Source organism: Pogona vitticeps, chromosome 3, assembly GCF_051106095.1.
Source record: "Pogona vitticeps strain Pit_001003342236 chromosome 3, PviZW2.1, whole genome shotgun sequence".
NCBI classification, from domain to species: Eukaryota; Metazoa; Chordata; class Lepidosauria; order Squamata; family Agamidae; genus Pogona; species Pogona vitticeps.
Window position 1 is genome coordinate 116,388,657 of NC_135785.1, and position 16,960 is coordinate 116,405,616.

General features: G+C 39.9%; 1 protein-coding gene across 2 annotated transcripts in view; it reads right to left on the bottom strand.

Annotated features, from left to right (window-relative positions):
• Window positions 1-16,960, bottom strand: part of PSD (pleckstrin and Sec7 domain containing) — a 113,897-nt gene that overhangs the window by 50,877 nt on the left and 46,060 nt on the right. For both annotated transcript variants that reach the window (XM_072994934.2, XM_078391147.1), the window contains exons 8-10: window positions 13,715-13,827; window positions 12,704-12,762; window positions 11,366-11,455 (exon numbers count right to left, since the gene is read on the bottom strand). In XM_072994934.2, coding sequence (XP_072851035.2) covers window positions 11,366-11,455; window positions 12,704-12,762; window positions 13,715-13,827 — 262 coding nt within the window. The remainder of the gene's footprint in view (window positions 1-11,365; window positions 11,456-12,703; window positions 12,763-13,714; window positions 13,828-16,960) is intronic.

A 16,960-nucleotide genomic window follows, 5' to 3' on the forward strand; every position in this document is an offset into this window, starting at 1 on the left:
TTTTAAGCCCTACTTTATAACAGAGTAATACTTTTCAAAGTGAATGCACAAAGTGATATAAAAATCACATGATTGAAAATCAATTTAAAATACATCGGATCTGAAACCAGTACAGATCACCAGTGTAACTGTGCCTTTGAATTCTGCCACAGCAGTTTTAAGAAAACTTTAGCTGAGATTTTTGTTTTGACTTGTGCTAAAATCTGTATGGTGAGAAAAGACATTTTTTTTCTAACTAAAATGCAAATGGAAAGAATTTCCCTGCTTTATATTATATTCTGGCTATTGGATTTACACAGTTGTACAAAAGCCCCCAAAGCTAGTTTTTATGGCATACAGAAATATAAAATTCAGGGTGTAATTCACTCTGACTCTAGAAACAACAACAGAAACCTATATTATTATTCCTGAGCAAGTCTCTCAACTCAAATGAGCTCAACGCTGGGCAACTGAAATGTATGTACAGTTCCTTTTTGTCTGTAACTTGGGAGTAAGAGAAACTGGGTAGAGGAAGACAAGAAGAGAAATTTGGGCTTTGGAAATCTGCTTATTACTGAGAGCCTTGTTAAACAAGTCTCTGATTCTGTGTTTAGAAGCAGTGCACCCTTAAGAGTTCAAGACTTTTTAGTAACAGTCAATCTGCGTTTGGCAAATTAAATTGGGCCCTTTTGGGGAAAAAGGTGGGATAGAGATATTTTAAACAAACAAAAAAACTTGTTTTGTTATTTGACCATTTAGAATATAACATGGCTTTGTTTTCACACCTGATGTATCAGTTACAGGGAATTAAGAGTTGTATGATACGCTTTTGCCTTCATATGTCACATGACCATATCAGAAACTGTATGAGAGGTTCTGATAAAGTTTTAGTTCAGGCTGATGAGAATGAAAAAAAAATCAGGAATGATACAGGTACAGTAGTGCCCGGCAAAACGATGCTAATCCGTTCCATTGAAATCGCTGTTTAGCAAACAAATCGTCTTGCGAAAAGCGTTTCCCCATTGGAATGCACTGAAATCCGTCCTTGTTGTGCGAAGATCGCCCATAGGGAAGCCATTTTAAATTGCTGTCTTGCGAAGCATTGGTCCCGAAAACCCCGTTTTGCGAAGATCGCGTGTAGGGAAGCTATTTTTGAAGCTGCCAATCAGCTGTTAAAATTATCATCTTGCGAAGCATCGGTCCCGGAAAAAAAAGTCTTGAGAAGCACAGACCAAAACATCGTATAGCGAAAATCGTCCATAGGAAACACTGTTTTGCGAAGCGCAATGGCGATCGCAAAACCTTGTTGTCATGCAGATTCGTTGTTTTGCACGGTAATCGTCTTGTGAGGTACCAGTGTACTTGCTTCCTGTGTTTGGGAACTTCCTGGCTGCTGGGCTAGCTCTGAGACTATAGCTTCATAAAGCCCTAAAAAGCAGCCTTTTGAGTTTACACATATTTCTTTCAGACATTCAGAATATGGGTTAAATTTCAGTGGGGAGTGAAAAGCAAATACAGTGGACCCTCTACTTAAGGAATTAATCCGTATTGGAATGGTGGCTGCAAGTCGAAAAGTCTGTAAGTTGAATCTCCATTGACCTACAATGCACTGAAAACCGATTAATCCCATAACCAGTGGTTTTTATTCTATTTTTATTCCATTTCGTTTTTTTTCTGGTCTGTAAGTCGATTCTCTGGCTGCAAGTCGAATCTAAATTTTGCAGCCAGAGAAGTCTGTAACTCGAAAAATCTGTAAGTCGAGGGTCCACTGTACAGAATAGCAATGGCCGGTTTTCCTTTTCATTCGCAAAGGAAGTGAAAGTGAAACCAAAGCAACACCTTCAACTCAGCTCTACTTGGGAGAAGAATGCAAGGAACCTCAGTAATGAATTAATCGTATCAGCATTTTAAGCACATAGAGAACATTCAATGATTATCAGAGACCATCCCTTCGGTATCCCTGTCATTGGCTTACACCAGATGAAAATGAAAATTGAATTACTTTGTACTGCAGTAGTAAAAATTGCTCTTTTTAAGGCATCAGTCTTGAAACACCTAAGATCTAAACAGTGTGTTATGAAGGGATGCATAGGTATTCCCTGGAAATGCTGAAAAGCTGTATTTTGTGATATTGCAATGTTTGGATTTCCCTGTTCTGCTTCACTGACTGCTCCTTGAAAGCATGTGGAAATGCTATTTATGTCATCACACCTCACACTTTTTTCTGATTATACCTTGCAGACAAATGTTAGTGATATCTGTGCATCTTCCTGTAACATATCATTTAGGCCCTTAGTGAAGTTCTGTACTATGAAAGATGTTAAGAGAGAAGGCTTGTAAATGTAGAAACATTAGCAATGGTAATTGTGCTGAATTCAATGTGCGACTATGACCTCTAAAGCCCTTAATAGTTTAGGACCTCAGGACTTCTCAGAGCAACGGTCACAGAAATCAGCTACCTGCTTCACCCACTCTTCTCAGTTCATGTTGCTATTAAGTGGTCACATTAAGGAAGGCCAAGGAGTCGGGCCTTTTTGGTGGTGGCCTCTAGTCTTTGCAATAAGTTATCAAGAAAATATGCCAAATTCCTTCTCTCCTTATGTTCAGGAAATTGGTGAAAAGAGAATTGTTCAAAGCTGTCTTCAACAATTGAATCTCTCAGATACTGTCAATTTTAACGTTAATTTTAATAATTTCCCTCTTTCTGTATGAAATTTAACCCTGTACTATTAGATTGCCATATTGTTGAATGTAATTTGTTAGGTGGGGTTCTGTGGGTTTAAGGTGTAACTTGTAAACCTCCCAGAGTAATACTTGCACTAATAAGGTGGTAACTAACTAACTAACTAACTAACTAACTAACTAACTAACTAACTAACTAACTAACTAACTAACTAACTGATCTAGTTACTTAAAAGGCAATGCCTCTTTAAGAAGTATGAATCAATTAGCACCGAAAGTATGAGGTTGCCAGTGGATTCTGGAGAATGCAAAAGCCTTTGGATGTCATGTTTTTGGCACCTGCAGGAAAAGAACTCAGGATGACTCAGGCAGGAAAGCCAAATAGCATGCTAAGATAATGGATGAAGCCAAGACACAAAACATCACCAGGGTGAAGTTTGACATAGTGTTAAAAGTTATCCAATCCAATTTATGTCATGTTGCATAATCTAGCTTTGAAGAACTGAGATACCAATATTTGTGGGATGGAAAATGGGGTGTGAGATTGTGTCTGTCCAAATGGCATTGGTATCTATCCAAAACATGCCTGTGACAGCAATGATAAAAAGTTGAATGCTCCCCCGCCACCATGCTAGCTTGTGACGGTTTTGTGAAGATACTTAAAATCTTCTTCTAAAGATTCCCATCTCCATGCCACTGAGAGCTTTCACGTAGCCTTTTAAAAATAAAACCAGGCAGCAAACTCCTGCCAGGCTCCACGTTGCCCACAACAAGGCATCATCATCTTTTCTGCAGTGCTTGCTTCTTGACACAGTTGATCATTTTGGGGTGCATTTGAATAGCATTTAGATTTTTGTTTCCATAGCTCAAGTTTAATTCCCAGTTTTTCCTCCTTGACCGGGGCTGGACTCGATGATCTTCTACAGGTTCCCTTCCAGCTCTGCAGTTCTAAAGATGATTCACATGGAAACATTCATTTTATCCCATGTAGTTTTGGGGTAAGAAGCCACACGTACCTCAAATCAGTTCTCACCCTCCTCCTTCATTTGTTACCGCCCCCTTTCCCTTGCAAGGGATATAACAATATATAACAAGAAAGGAAGGGGGAGAGAATATCGATCAAACAAGAGGTGTCTTTCCTTTCAGCCATTTTCCTACCAGCTTCTTTTCCACTGAAAAGTACCACCACTTTCTTGGTCATTTTTTTCAACAGAGCCTGTTGAGTGGGGGGGGGGGAACAGGACAAGGAGCCGTTATGGGGAGAACTAGACTGCAGACTGGAAAGAGTGAGAAGGGGCAAAAGGGTGACCATCCTCAGTTCACTTGCTTTCCAGATCCAGGGAATTCCTAGCCAAGGGGTATCCTGTTTCCAGAGATGGAGCTGCTCTGCTCACATGCAGGTTCACCCAACAGTGGCATGGAAGAAGTGCACATCTCGGTGCTGACCCTGCTCAATCAAGCTGATGGCACACCTCTTCCTGTGAACTAGGACTACATCATAAAGGGGGGGGGGTGTTCAGGAAAGAGAGATGCAGATCTGAGAAGAGTGGGATCTGTGAACAACATATTTATAACATAGGGAGTTAAGTAGATCAGTCTTCTATTCAAACTTCCAAATCATGCACAGGGTGCTCTGTTTTTATTTTTTATTTTTGTTTGCAGAGAAAGATGAGCTCCAATATTGGAAGGTTAACTTTTCACACAATTGGTGCCGGACTGAATGAATTGCAGGAGATACAAGCAGGAGGCCCCGTTGCTGGACTATGATGCTAAACTAATGAGCATTTCTGAGACCCAATACATGGAATACCACATCACTTTGTTTAGTGCTGTACAGCTAGAATGGTACGGGAAGTGGAGCCAAACTAGGACTCATGCATGTATGTGTCTCCATCTTAATTCTACTTCCATTCTCCCTGATAATCACCACAGTGAAAGTTTTGCTGGTGTTTCAAAGTTAACTTGTAAACAGCTGCAAGTATGCAGGACACCCATGGTTTGAATGGATACAGGGATGGGTCATTAGAGGACCAAGTGAGAAACTAAGCCATGGGCAAGACAGGAAATATTTACAAAGAAAAGTGAGCATGCCACCTTAATCTCTCTATCTGCGTCGCTGACAGCAATAAAAGCCATTTCCTCCTGAGCCTGTGAAAGTGCATCACTATCAGGCTGGTGCCACTGCAAAGAGGCACAAGCAGTGCGGAGGAGAGCACTTGGCCCTTTCATGCTCACATGGCTTGTATTGAGTCACTATTTCTGGTCGGGGAGAGGAGAAGTGTGCGGGTGGGGTGGGGTGGGGAAGAGCTGTTGCAATGAAGAATAATGCAGCTGTCTGCAATCGGCCCACTTAATACGAGCTGCTGCTGCAAAAATGGAGCTGTGGGCAATCACTCCTTCCTACCTGTGCCATTCTCTCACAGCAGGGAAAGAGTTCCACCTCTGATTTTAGGACCTCCTTTCTTGTTGGGGGCGATGGCTACAGGGCAGCCCAGGGTGGCTCCATTTCTTGAGATTCAGAAACACAGTAAAAAGACGGGAGACTTGGTTGTTAATCATTTGATTTGGTGATTACACTGGCAATTCTCTTTTTAAAGGACTGACCTTTAAAAGGCTGACTGATTTGTCTGACTGCTCTTTTTTTGTCCAGTAAAACTGAGCCTGAGAGAACTACGTATATGTCCACAAATATCTTCCCTCTGCATTCTTTTGATTTATACATAATTAAAAGTGGGCAACTAAAGAATGCCCCCCCTCGATTTCCCATTGGCAAGTGCAGTTGAAATACAAAAAAAATGTGATCTGATGAATGACGTTTTCATTTGGTGCATGGATTGGCAAATGAAATGAAAAGGTCAAGGCAACCCCTGGCATGCAAAAGAAGACAATTAACTATTTTGTATCTTCCCCACTGTCTCCCCCAAATAAAGCAGCTTGTGGTGGGGTGATATTAAATCAGACCCATGCAGTGACAGTCAGTGGCTACTGGGGCTGATGGAGTGGAGAGTTATCAGAGCCTGTACCACATAAAGGGGAAACTGAGGCACTCATGCTGTAAGACTGTGGATATAGAGCAAGGTAAGAAAGAATCCATGCAGCCACACAAGCACTCCTTTTAACCACCACCCTCATGTACCAGCAACAGTTCCCACTACACAATCACGTTAAAGTATGAAAAACAGTAGGGAAAATCTTCTGCTAGTACTAGTATCTAATCTACTACTACGACAACAATGACGATGACGTACCCAGCTGGAATAATAGATTGGACCCAAAATGACTCAGAATTGAATTAAAAAACACAGAAACTAATGAATATGCATCATGTGCTACATCCAAAAAGTGATGTGGACAAGTTATATTTACCACAAAAAATTGGAGGCTATGGATTATTGCAAATACAGCAAGTACTGGGGGGCGGGGAGCCTAACTGGTTATATCAGTACAAGTAGAGAAAAATTACTTGAGCCAGTGAAAATGGAGAATGTTTTGAAAACAGAAACAAAGACTCAATATAAGAAACAACAACTTGAAAATAAATTAAACAGTTGGAAAAATAAACCACGACATAGACAACAACTGAGAAATATTGATGGAAAGCATGATAATCATTCAACGGGTATGGCTAAAACTGGGGACCATTAAGAAAGAAATGGAAAACTTGATTTTTGCTGCACAACAAGCACTCCAAAACAATGTGATGAAAGCTAAGATCCCAGGAATTAGTGCTAACAACAAATGTCAACTCTGCCAAGAAAAAGATGAAATTTGTTTCACACCTCATCTGCAAATATTGAACACTGCCCAAACAGATTACAAAGCTAGACACAATAGAGTGGCAAAATTAGTTCACTGGTCATTATGCAAAAAATATAACTTGCATATAAAAATATAACTTTGATGTTCCAAAATCCCATGGGAACATCAGGTAGTGAAGATGTCAGAAAATGAGGAAGTCAAGATCTTTTAGGATTTCTGGATCCAAAGCAATAGACGCCTTGAACATAACACACTGGACATAGTAATAGAATGAAGAAATGTCTGGATAACTGACATTGCAATTCCAGAATATGCCAGAGTTGAAAATAAAGAATTGGAAAAAGTAACAAAATACAGAGACCTGGCAATCGAAACATCTCACTTGTGGATGAAACACACTTCAGTGGTCTCCGTAGTCATTGGGGCTTTGGGAATAATATGAAGAAATTTCATACAGTATTATAAGCAGTTGTAGATCTCAGAAATAATACCATCAGAGCTACAAGAATGGCAATATTCGGAACAGCATACACACTGCACCAATATTTAGCAGATAGTTAGGTTTTTGGTTAAATTTATACCTGTTATATAATACCAGTCAATGTTTTTATAATTTTGATGGACTGTGCCTGGTGTTTCTGAATAATAATAGCATTAACAAAGGACCTAGAAAACCATCTTTGTAATCTAGGGGTAAATGAAATCATAATACATCAACTGCAACAGGCTGTCTTACTTAAAGCAGCACATATTGTAAGGAAATACCTATGAATATCCTAGATCCTTGGGAATGAACTGATATTCAAAGAACTAAAGCCAATATTTAGTGAGCAGTGGATGATGATGACAATATCTGAACTGCAGACTGTTACAGAAGGGGCATGGAGAATGCAGAGAGAGCAAAAGTAGGGTTGTGTCTAAATTTATCATTACCATCCTCATTATCTTCAGAGCCACATAGAAACACAGTCTTTTGAAACCACCAACAAGTTATATGTGCATCCACAATGCACCCATGTGTATGTGCACCATATCTCTTAATCTGCCCTTCTCAGAAGAAGTGAGAAGTAGCGTAGTACAAAAATGCAACTTATACACGCTTTCTCTCCAGTAAGAAAGCCAGGAGTTCCCAGGAAGGAGAGAAAGTTCTGAGACCACCTGAACAATCCTAACCTGCAAAACCCACCTTACGGCTAATGTGCACAGTCTAGATTCAATGAGTGGATGAGACTGGTGTCTGGCCTCTCTCGTCCATTCATAACTATAGATCACACACTCAGTTGCCAGCAAATTGCAACAAAGGTGAAGAAAATAAAGAGAGAGGAGGCCAAGGCTTCGTTCTCTCCACCACACTGAAAGAACAAGGAGAGAAGGGGTCAAAGGAAAAGGAGGAGATAAAAATGAAGACAGTTGATGCCCTGGGTGAAGAAAGAAGGTTAGACCATAAGAATGGGACAGACCAGGAAGTGAGAGCAGAAAGCAACTCCGGTAGAGGGCTATGGGGTGTGTGTGCAGGGGAGCCTGACCAAGTTGGGAAGAAGATGGGATGATCACTAGAGCTCCTTGAGGGTTCAGAGTAGGTGCTCTGGGTGGATCCCTGGCCTGGGGAAGATTTACAGTTAATGTTCCCAGCTGCAGAGGCATCACCAACCCCCTTGCAAGGTGTCCTTCTGGAGAGAGGGGGACAGCTGAGAGAGAGGATGAAACCAAAGAGCTAGGAGGCAGGTGGGCAGAGTGAAGTCGACTGTATTGAGACCCCACACACACACCTCTGTCAGAGGCAAGAAAACAACAGGCATCCTAGAGAGGAGCTATCCAACTTGGGGAAGCCAGAGTTGAGAGCTTTGGAGAGAAGTGGGCTCAACACCGATGTCATGGATCTCAGACCCCTCCAGCTATGGAACTGATGGCAGAGGCCCATGGGGGGGGGAATTATCCCTGCTGAGCCCTAATGACTGGGAAATCAAAAAGACTCTTGTTGTTTGCTGACCACCCTGAAGGGTTGGAGTTCGAACCAAACCATTTGGAGTTAAGACACCTGTTGGCCCAAATAAAGAAGTTCTGTTCAAAGATGAGAAGGACACTGATCCTTACTCTGGAACTGGGCTTGGTGGCTGTAGGGAAGGATGAACCCAACCACATAGCCAAACTTTCTTCTTCCTTCAAAAATTAAGTCCAGGGAATCTAATACAGATTGGGGCTTGGCATTATATGCCATCAAGACGTATCCAACTCATGGCAGCCCTATGAATGTATGACCTCAAGAATGTTCTATTGCCAACAGCCCTGCTCAGCTGCTGCAAATTCAAGGTAGTGGCTTCCTTCCTTGAGTCAATCTATTTCTTGTTGCATCGTCTTCTTTTCCTGTTGCCTTCAACTTTCCCTGGCATAAACTGAATCCGTGTGGAACTTAACAAAGTTGTACACCCCATTAAGTAGTTTTAAGTTTCATTTGTTTCAGCAGATCCCACAGTATTTGATAATGTAATCACAGCCTTAGTCTCAAGAAGTATCATTTTTGTAAGCTACTCAATTTTGAATCTCGTAACAGTGGAACCTAGGTTTTGCTTATTTTTTGCCTCATCTTAACTAAAGGGACACAGTAGTTATCGCACTGACCTGTTTTCATTTGCAGGTGGAGCTATGTAGGCTTTCATGCGCTGTGTATCCTGTCTCCCATGTTTTATTATATAACAACCTCCATCACTGAAACACCTTTATCACTCACAAACTATACATAACTACAACAGACTAGCAAAAATGTTTTATGAAAATCAGTTCCAAAGACCTTCTTCTAAAAAGAATGTAAGAACTTAGACTTTCAACCATCTATGTTTGCATTAATTCTGTTAGACTTAACATCTGGTTGTGGAAAAAAAAGTTGGTTATGAATGTACAGGCTATGAATGTACATTGAAATCACCTCAGAGAAGCCTTTGTAAAACAAGGGGAAGCCTCTGCTGAAATGGTGTATATAAATGTCATCTTTCTTTCTTTCTTTGTATCAGAACATTGCACAATTTAAAATTACGGACGTACATGAAATATAGGTAAAATTAAAAACAAATTTAAATAATTAGATGATTTTTTTTACCAGAAGTGGGTTACTTCAATAGTGTTACCTCAGCCATTTGCTAGATCTTCTTTAGTACACACAGTGGGGCATAAATTGCATAAACATAAGTGTTGCGTTGATTGAAATTCTCCTCAGTCAAGGAAAAATTATCCTGTATCCAAGCAGCCTCATTTTATTTGATTACTTTTTGGTCTTCCTACTTCACTTTGAAATCCATTAAGTGACTTCCAGATGGCCCAACTAGAGTCTTGTTCTGATGGGTATATGACTATAATCGCCATGGGTACAAATGCCATATAGCCTATGGCTGTAAATGCCATAGCAGCAAGCACATGGTAATAATTAGAGTAATTATAATTGATAAATGATCAAGAGCTGAACTTTTCATCAGACACAGAGAAATGGCTTGCTTAATCTCTACCACCACCTTCTCCAAGATGGACACAGTTCTAGTGCTAGAACCCACCAGGTTAGTAAAATAGTAAAGCAGAGTGGTGGAAGTAGTAAAATAACTTCTAATTAGTCCCCTGCAAATGTCTTTACTACCTCTTAGGGTTAAAAAGCAAACGAGGTTGGAAGGACAGTCCCCTCGTTATGATACGTTTCAGCCTATGATAGTTCCTGTCACACATTACTTCTGTATATACGTATTAAAAGTCATTAAATGCCCTTAAGCAAGTTACCTATTAATTACTGAAATTTCTTTCTGACTAATCATGCAACCTTGTTACAGGAAGTTTCTGCTTCCTCTCAAACTATAGCAGGTGCTAGCAGGGTGGGTAAGCAGAAGCAAGATCAGCAAGGGAAGACTCAAGGGGAATCCTAATGGGCCATTTGTTCTAGATAATTTTTATCGCCTTCTGTCACTTGGTGCAGAAGAGTGCAGGGTTGACTGGGATTTGCATCCAAATTACTTGTTTAAAATGGTTTCAAATCCACTTCTGTTCTCTTTATAAAACCTCATGAAAATCTCCAGGATCTTTCAGAATGTTAAAGAAATCCTGAAGGTTTTCCTAGAGTCATGAAACCATTCTGATAACATGTATTCTTGGGCTTTCATGGCCAGGATCTGATGGTTGTTGTTGGTTTTTCGGGCTCTTTGGCTGTGTTCTGAATGTTGTTCTTCCTAACGTTTCGCCAGTCTCTGTGGCCGGCATCTTCAGAGGACAGGAGTCAAAACTCTGTCTGTGCTCTGGTGCAGTTTGTTTGGATAGTTGAGAATTTATAGCTGTGGGGCCAGCTTTTGTCCTTTTCAGGAGATGGGTGATTGTGGTGATCAGCATGTGTTTTTTTGTTGTGGGTGTATTGTTGTGATAAGGGGGAGAGATTATCTGTCACTGCAACTGATGGGTGTCGTTAGCTGATCTTTTGTGTGCAGTGATCACTGGTCCTTGTGGCTGGGTAGAGTTCATTGACCTTTTGCAGGCTGTATTTTTCAGTGCTGGGAGCCAGGCTTTGTTGAGTATTAAACTTTCTTCTTTTTTGTTGAAGCTCTGCTGGTGTTTGTGGATTTCAATGGCTTCCTTGTGCAGTCTAACATAATGATTGCTGGTGTTGTCCAGTGGCCAGGTATATATTGGAACCACAAAATGCAGCATCCACACCAGAATCAAAGAACATAAGAGACACTGCAGACTAAAACAACCCGAAAAATTGGCAGTAGCTGAACATGCCCTAAAACAAGCTGAACGTGGAATTCTATTTCAAAACACAGAAGTACTGATCTTACTGGAACTCCTCCCCTACTCCTCAAAAACCCTATCAGACATGTTAGCCTCAGGGAAGTGTTCTAGTACAAGCGAGCAACAAACCCCACAAGTTCTCCTTGCTGTGCACTGGCTGACCAACAACAGCTGTAATGGGATTTACCTTGAGCAGTTCCCGGGGGAAATCACTCCCTTCATTTAGTCCCTCAAGGTTCAGAATAAAATCCGAGCAGGACATTCGCTTTCCAATGTTCTACAAGAAGAAATGAGGGAAAGAGCAAGAACAACACAGTCAAGAGAACGACCGGATTAATCAGATGAGGTTTATCAGATCTGAATCACTTGTCAAAAATACAGTAATGGGCTCTGACTGATGCTAGACTATTTCTTTAAAGGCTTAGACAACTTAATGGAGGACAGAGGTCTATCCATGGTTATTAGCCATGACAGCTTAATGGAACCTTTCCCAGAGGCAGTAAGTAAACTTGACTTTTGAATAACAGATACCGGGACCTATTGTTCATCATCACAGTCTGCCTGTGAGCCTTTCAAAGACTTCTGGCTGGCTCCTGTTGCAGGTCACTAACCTATACTATACTAGAGGTTGATACAGATGAACATACATAGTTTTAAAGAGGAATTTACCACAGAAGTACATTGGATGTTTTGAGGACACATACCTTATTTTCTTTCAGACCAGTTTCAAAGAAACTTGTAAATTCTCATTCTCAGCAGAAAATGACCTCCTGAACTATTGATTACCTGGGCCTTGGGCCATTCGTGAAGCTACTCGCTTTCTCTTTGGAAAAGTTTAACTTTTTAAAAATAGACAAATGCTGCAGATGTTTATTTTTGTATTTGCAAGTTTTTTTCTTCACCATCCGTTTCTCTCTTTACTATCCTTTAGTTCTGACGCATTTTACCACACTTTCTTCCCAGTCACTTGCTTTTTTCTATCACCATTTATTTTCATTTGGTCTCCTTTCCTCCATCTTTAATGACCGCCCCCTCTATTTAATTTCCCTTTAATCTTATGACATATGATATGGGGAAATGTACCATATACTGTACTGCATTCTGGAATGCTCTACAGAGTTAAATCTCTCTTTTCATTTGTAGTATCAACGCATAACACTAATATAGAAAGAATAACCTGTCTTTCCCTTTCCAAATTCAGAATCAGGATGTATTTCAGCAAATTTAATAATTCTACTTCCCAGCAAGACCAACCATGGGCTTGTTAAAATTGGCATCATTCCTCTGATTTACCAGGGGGGACTTGCCACTGTTTCTGGCCAGCAGGGAATTTTAAAGGAGGCTTGTGGCAGAAGAATAGTCATATTTTGCACACAGGAAGAAAAGGTGGGACACTGCATTATGTTGTGCACCAGGTAAAGTGCAGAGTTTCCTGGCTTAGATTTTCTGCCTAGCTCTCTTGACTTATTGTCAGTAATAGGCTTGAAGAGAGCCTAGCTAAGAAGGAGGAGGATCAGGCACTTACATGTCCATGAAGATCTGTGTTTAAGAGCATCAAGGCACAGGTTAGAGTGTGGGCTCCATCTGCAGCACAAGTACCAAAGAGAAACTATTAGACTCCAGCCTAGCTACCCTTCATTTATCGATCACTGGACAGACACTTCCATCATGTGGACCACATCTCAGAGAAAAGTGTCATCTAATCAGCTTTTTAAAAAAACATTGTGATCATTTTCACAGCCATTTAAATTGATATTTAGAAGATACGTTGCATGAACTTTTATACATCACAGTTTATTCTCAAGAGTCTTATATGTAGACATTACCCATTGAGATTTGCAACAACAATGGAAGAACTGAATCCTTCCTTGAATTTTCATCAGTATGAATGATCAAATTAGCAACTGCCTTCTAGAAATTTGCAGAACTCCCCAAAGAAGGTGCCTATTTAAAGATACTTAGTATAATATTAATCATGTGCCGTCAAGTCAATTCTGATTTATGGTGACCCTTTTCAGGGTTTTCTAGGCAGAGAGTACTCAGAAGTGGTTTATCATTCCCTTCCTCTGGGGGTACCTAAAACTGTGCAGCTTGCCAAAAGCCACACAGGTCATCTCTACTCACAGAAGGCACAGTGGGGAATCAAACTCCCAACCTCTGGCTCCACAGCCAGATATCTAAACCATTGGGCTATCCAGCCATCTTTAAGGTATTTGTGTATCTTGATATTTATGATAATTAACTCACAATAGTTATCATTTTTGTCATTTTTAAAAACATTTCAAAGCTGTAATTCTGGCTATTTTCATAGCAGTTTTACTTCATGCAAATTAAACTTGGTATTAGTTTGTCAATGAATCACTGCTTTTGCTTTGCATTGTGCAGTGTATGTATGCACATGTGTGTAAGAGAACATACTTGTGAGGAACAGTTGGCCCCACAGACATTTACATATTGAGAACAGAACCAACAGAATCTCATCCTTCTCACCCCAAATATCACCCAACCTTTGCCTCTTGCTTTTACAGTATCTCACCCTCAGAAGAGATGGCTTTGGGATTGCACTCATAATAGCGCTGTGAAAAATGTGCCAAGACTCTCTCCCGCTCCTGAGTCTCACCCATGAGGGCCAGCTCTTTCAAAAAGGACCTGGACAGATAAGGAAGAAATGGTTATTCTTCAACCGAAAATGCACTGTCCCATTTTATGCTGCTCTTGAGAAGAGCATCGTATCCTGAGAAGAACATTTCTTTTCTTGGGTATAAAATTTGTTGCTCAGTCCCCTCTATATATTAATGAACCCCCTGCATTGCTGAACTGTGTAGGGATGTTAGATTGTCCTGGGACAAGAAGGCACCTCTGCATTACCACTAGCAACAGAATCCTATCAGTCCCCCAAGCATTTGGTGGGCCAAGAAATTCTGCAGATCAGTCCAGCTGACTGTGCTGGGCCTAGTGGGTGTCAAGTGGTCTCGGCCAGAAGTTGCAGGCCCATTCTGCCTCATTCCTCACATAGTTGAGATCACTATTTAGCAAGCACAGAAAAGAGAAAGAATGTAAAGAAGCACAGGAGGAAAAGGGTAGCCATTCAATAATAATAGAGCAGTTTCTAGGTTATGTCATCAAAGGGCTAAAATCTGAATGCTCACTTCAAAATGTGGTGACAGCAGCAGCAATAAATAATTAATGTTGTTTCAGAAATTGTTGCCTTGTTTGTGAGGACAGGAATCACCACAATATATTCACTTCACTATCATTGCAAGATTGGGTCCCTTCCAGTTCTAAAATGTATTATTATTATTCAAAAACAATAGGCACAGTCAATCAAAATTATAAAAACATTGACTGGTATTATATAACAGATACATGTTTTAACCAAAAACCTAAGTATTATTATTACTCATTATTCTTTTGAATTGTTTTTAACTGTTTTTAACTGTTTTAGTTTACAACGTTTAATGGAACCCGCCCAGAGTAGACTTTGTCTAAAAGGGCAGGATAGAACTCAAATAAATAAGTAAGTAAGTAAGTAAGTAAGTAAGTAAGTAAGTAAGTAAGTAAGTAAGTAAGTAAGTAAGTAAGTAAGTAAGTAAGTAAGTAAGTAAGTAAGTAAGTAAGTAAGTAAGTAAGTAAGTAAGTAAGTAAGTAAGTAAGTAAGTAAGTATCTGTTAAATATCAGTCCACTATGTATGCTGTTCCTAATATTGCTGTTTTCTGTAGCTCCAATTGTGTTATTTTTGAGATTTGCAATTGTTTATAGTACTGTGTGAAATTTCTTGATATTGTTCCCAAAGCCCCAATGACTACAGGGACCAGTAAAGTGTGTTTCATCCACAAGCGAGTTGTTTTGATTGCCAGGTCACTGTATTTTGTTAGTTTTTCCAATTCTTTATTTTCAACCCTGGCATCCCCTGGAATTGCAATGCCAGTGATCCAGACATTTCTTCATTTGTCCATGTCGTGGTTTATTATTCCAACTGTTTAATTTATTTTCAAATTGTTGTTTCTTATATTGAGCCTTTGTTTCTGTTGTTTTCTTCTTCTTCTTCTTCTTCTACTACTACTACTACTACTACTACTACTACTACTACTACTACTACTACTACGCACAGTCAATCAAAATTACAACAACACCTGAGAAATATTGATGGAAAGCATGATAATCATTCAACATGGGAATGGCTAAAACTGGGGACCACTAAGAAAGAAACCAAAGAGTTGATGTTTGCTGAACAAGAACAAGCATTCCAACATGATGAAAGCTAAGATCCAAGGAATTAGTACTAACATCAAAAGTTGACTCTGTCAAGAAAAAGATGAAACCGTGTCACACCTCATTTACAAATGTCCAAAGACTGCACAAACAGATTACAAAATTGGACAAGATTGAGTGGCAAAATTAGTACACTGGTCGTTATGCAAAATATAACTTGCCAGCTTCAAAAATCCCATGGGAACATCAGGTAGTGAAGGTGTCAGAAAATGAAGAAGTCAAGATCTTGTGGGATTTCCAGATCCAAACTGACAGACACCTTGAACATAACACACTGGACATAGTAATAGAATGAAGAAATGTCTGGATCATTGACATTGCAATTGCAGGGGATGCCAGGGTTGAAAATAAAGAATTGGAAAAACTAACAAAATACGGAGACCTGGCAATCAAAACAACTCGCTTGTGGATGAAACACACTGTAGTGGTCCATGTAGTCATTGGGACTATGGGAACAATATCAAGAAATTTCACACAGTACTATAAACAATTGCAGATCTCAGAAATAACACAATTGGAGCTACAGAATACAGCAATATTAGGAACTGATATTTATTTATTTATTTATTTGATTAGATTAGATGTCTATAAAAGCATTGACTGGTATTATATAAGAGATACAAGTTTTAACCAAAAACCCAAGTATCCGATAAATATCAATGTAATACAGTGGTGCCTCGCATAGCGATGTTAATTGGTGTGACAGAAATCGCCGCTAACCGAAAACATCGCTATGCGATTTAAAAAACCCCGTTGAAACGCATTGAAACCCCTTCAATGCGTTCTAATGGGGTAAAAACTTACCTTTAAGCGAAAATCCTCCATACGGCAGCCATTTTCGCTGCCCCGTAAACGAGGAATCCATCCCAAAAAAGAGCGGGTAGCCATTTTTTTCCTGCGGCCATTTTGGAACTGCTGATCAGCTGTTGGAAAAAATCGCTATGCGAAAATCGGTAAGCGAAACAGCTTACCGACCCTCACAAAGCGATTTTTCCCATTCAAAACATCGTTATGCGATTGCTTTTGCAATCACAAAAACCTAATCGCTATGTGATTTTGTCGTTAAATGGGGCGCTCATTAAGTGAGGCACCACTGTATACAGTATATGCTATTCCTAATAATCCTGTTTTTGTAGTTCTGATTATATTATTTCTGAAATCTGCAACTGCTTATAATAAATACTGAGTGAAATTTCTTGATTCCACCCCCCCCCCAAGCCCCAATAACTACAGGGACCACTAAAGTGTGTTTAATCCACCAGTGAGATGTTTCGATTGCCACGTCTCTGTATTTTGTTAGTTTTTCCAATTCTTTATTTTCAGCTCTGGCATATTCTGGAATTGCAATGTCAATTATCCAGAAATTTCTTCATTCTATTACTACTATGTCTGGTGTGTTATGTTCAAGGTGTCTATCAGTTTGGATCAAAAATCCCAAAATGACTTCATCATTTTCTGAACCTTTTCCACCTAATGTTCCCATGGGTTTTTGGAGGCTGGCAAGTTATA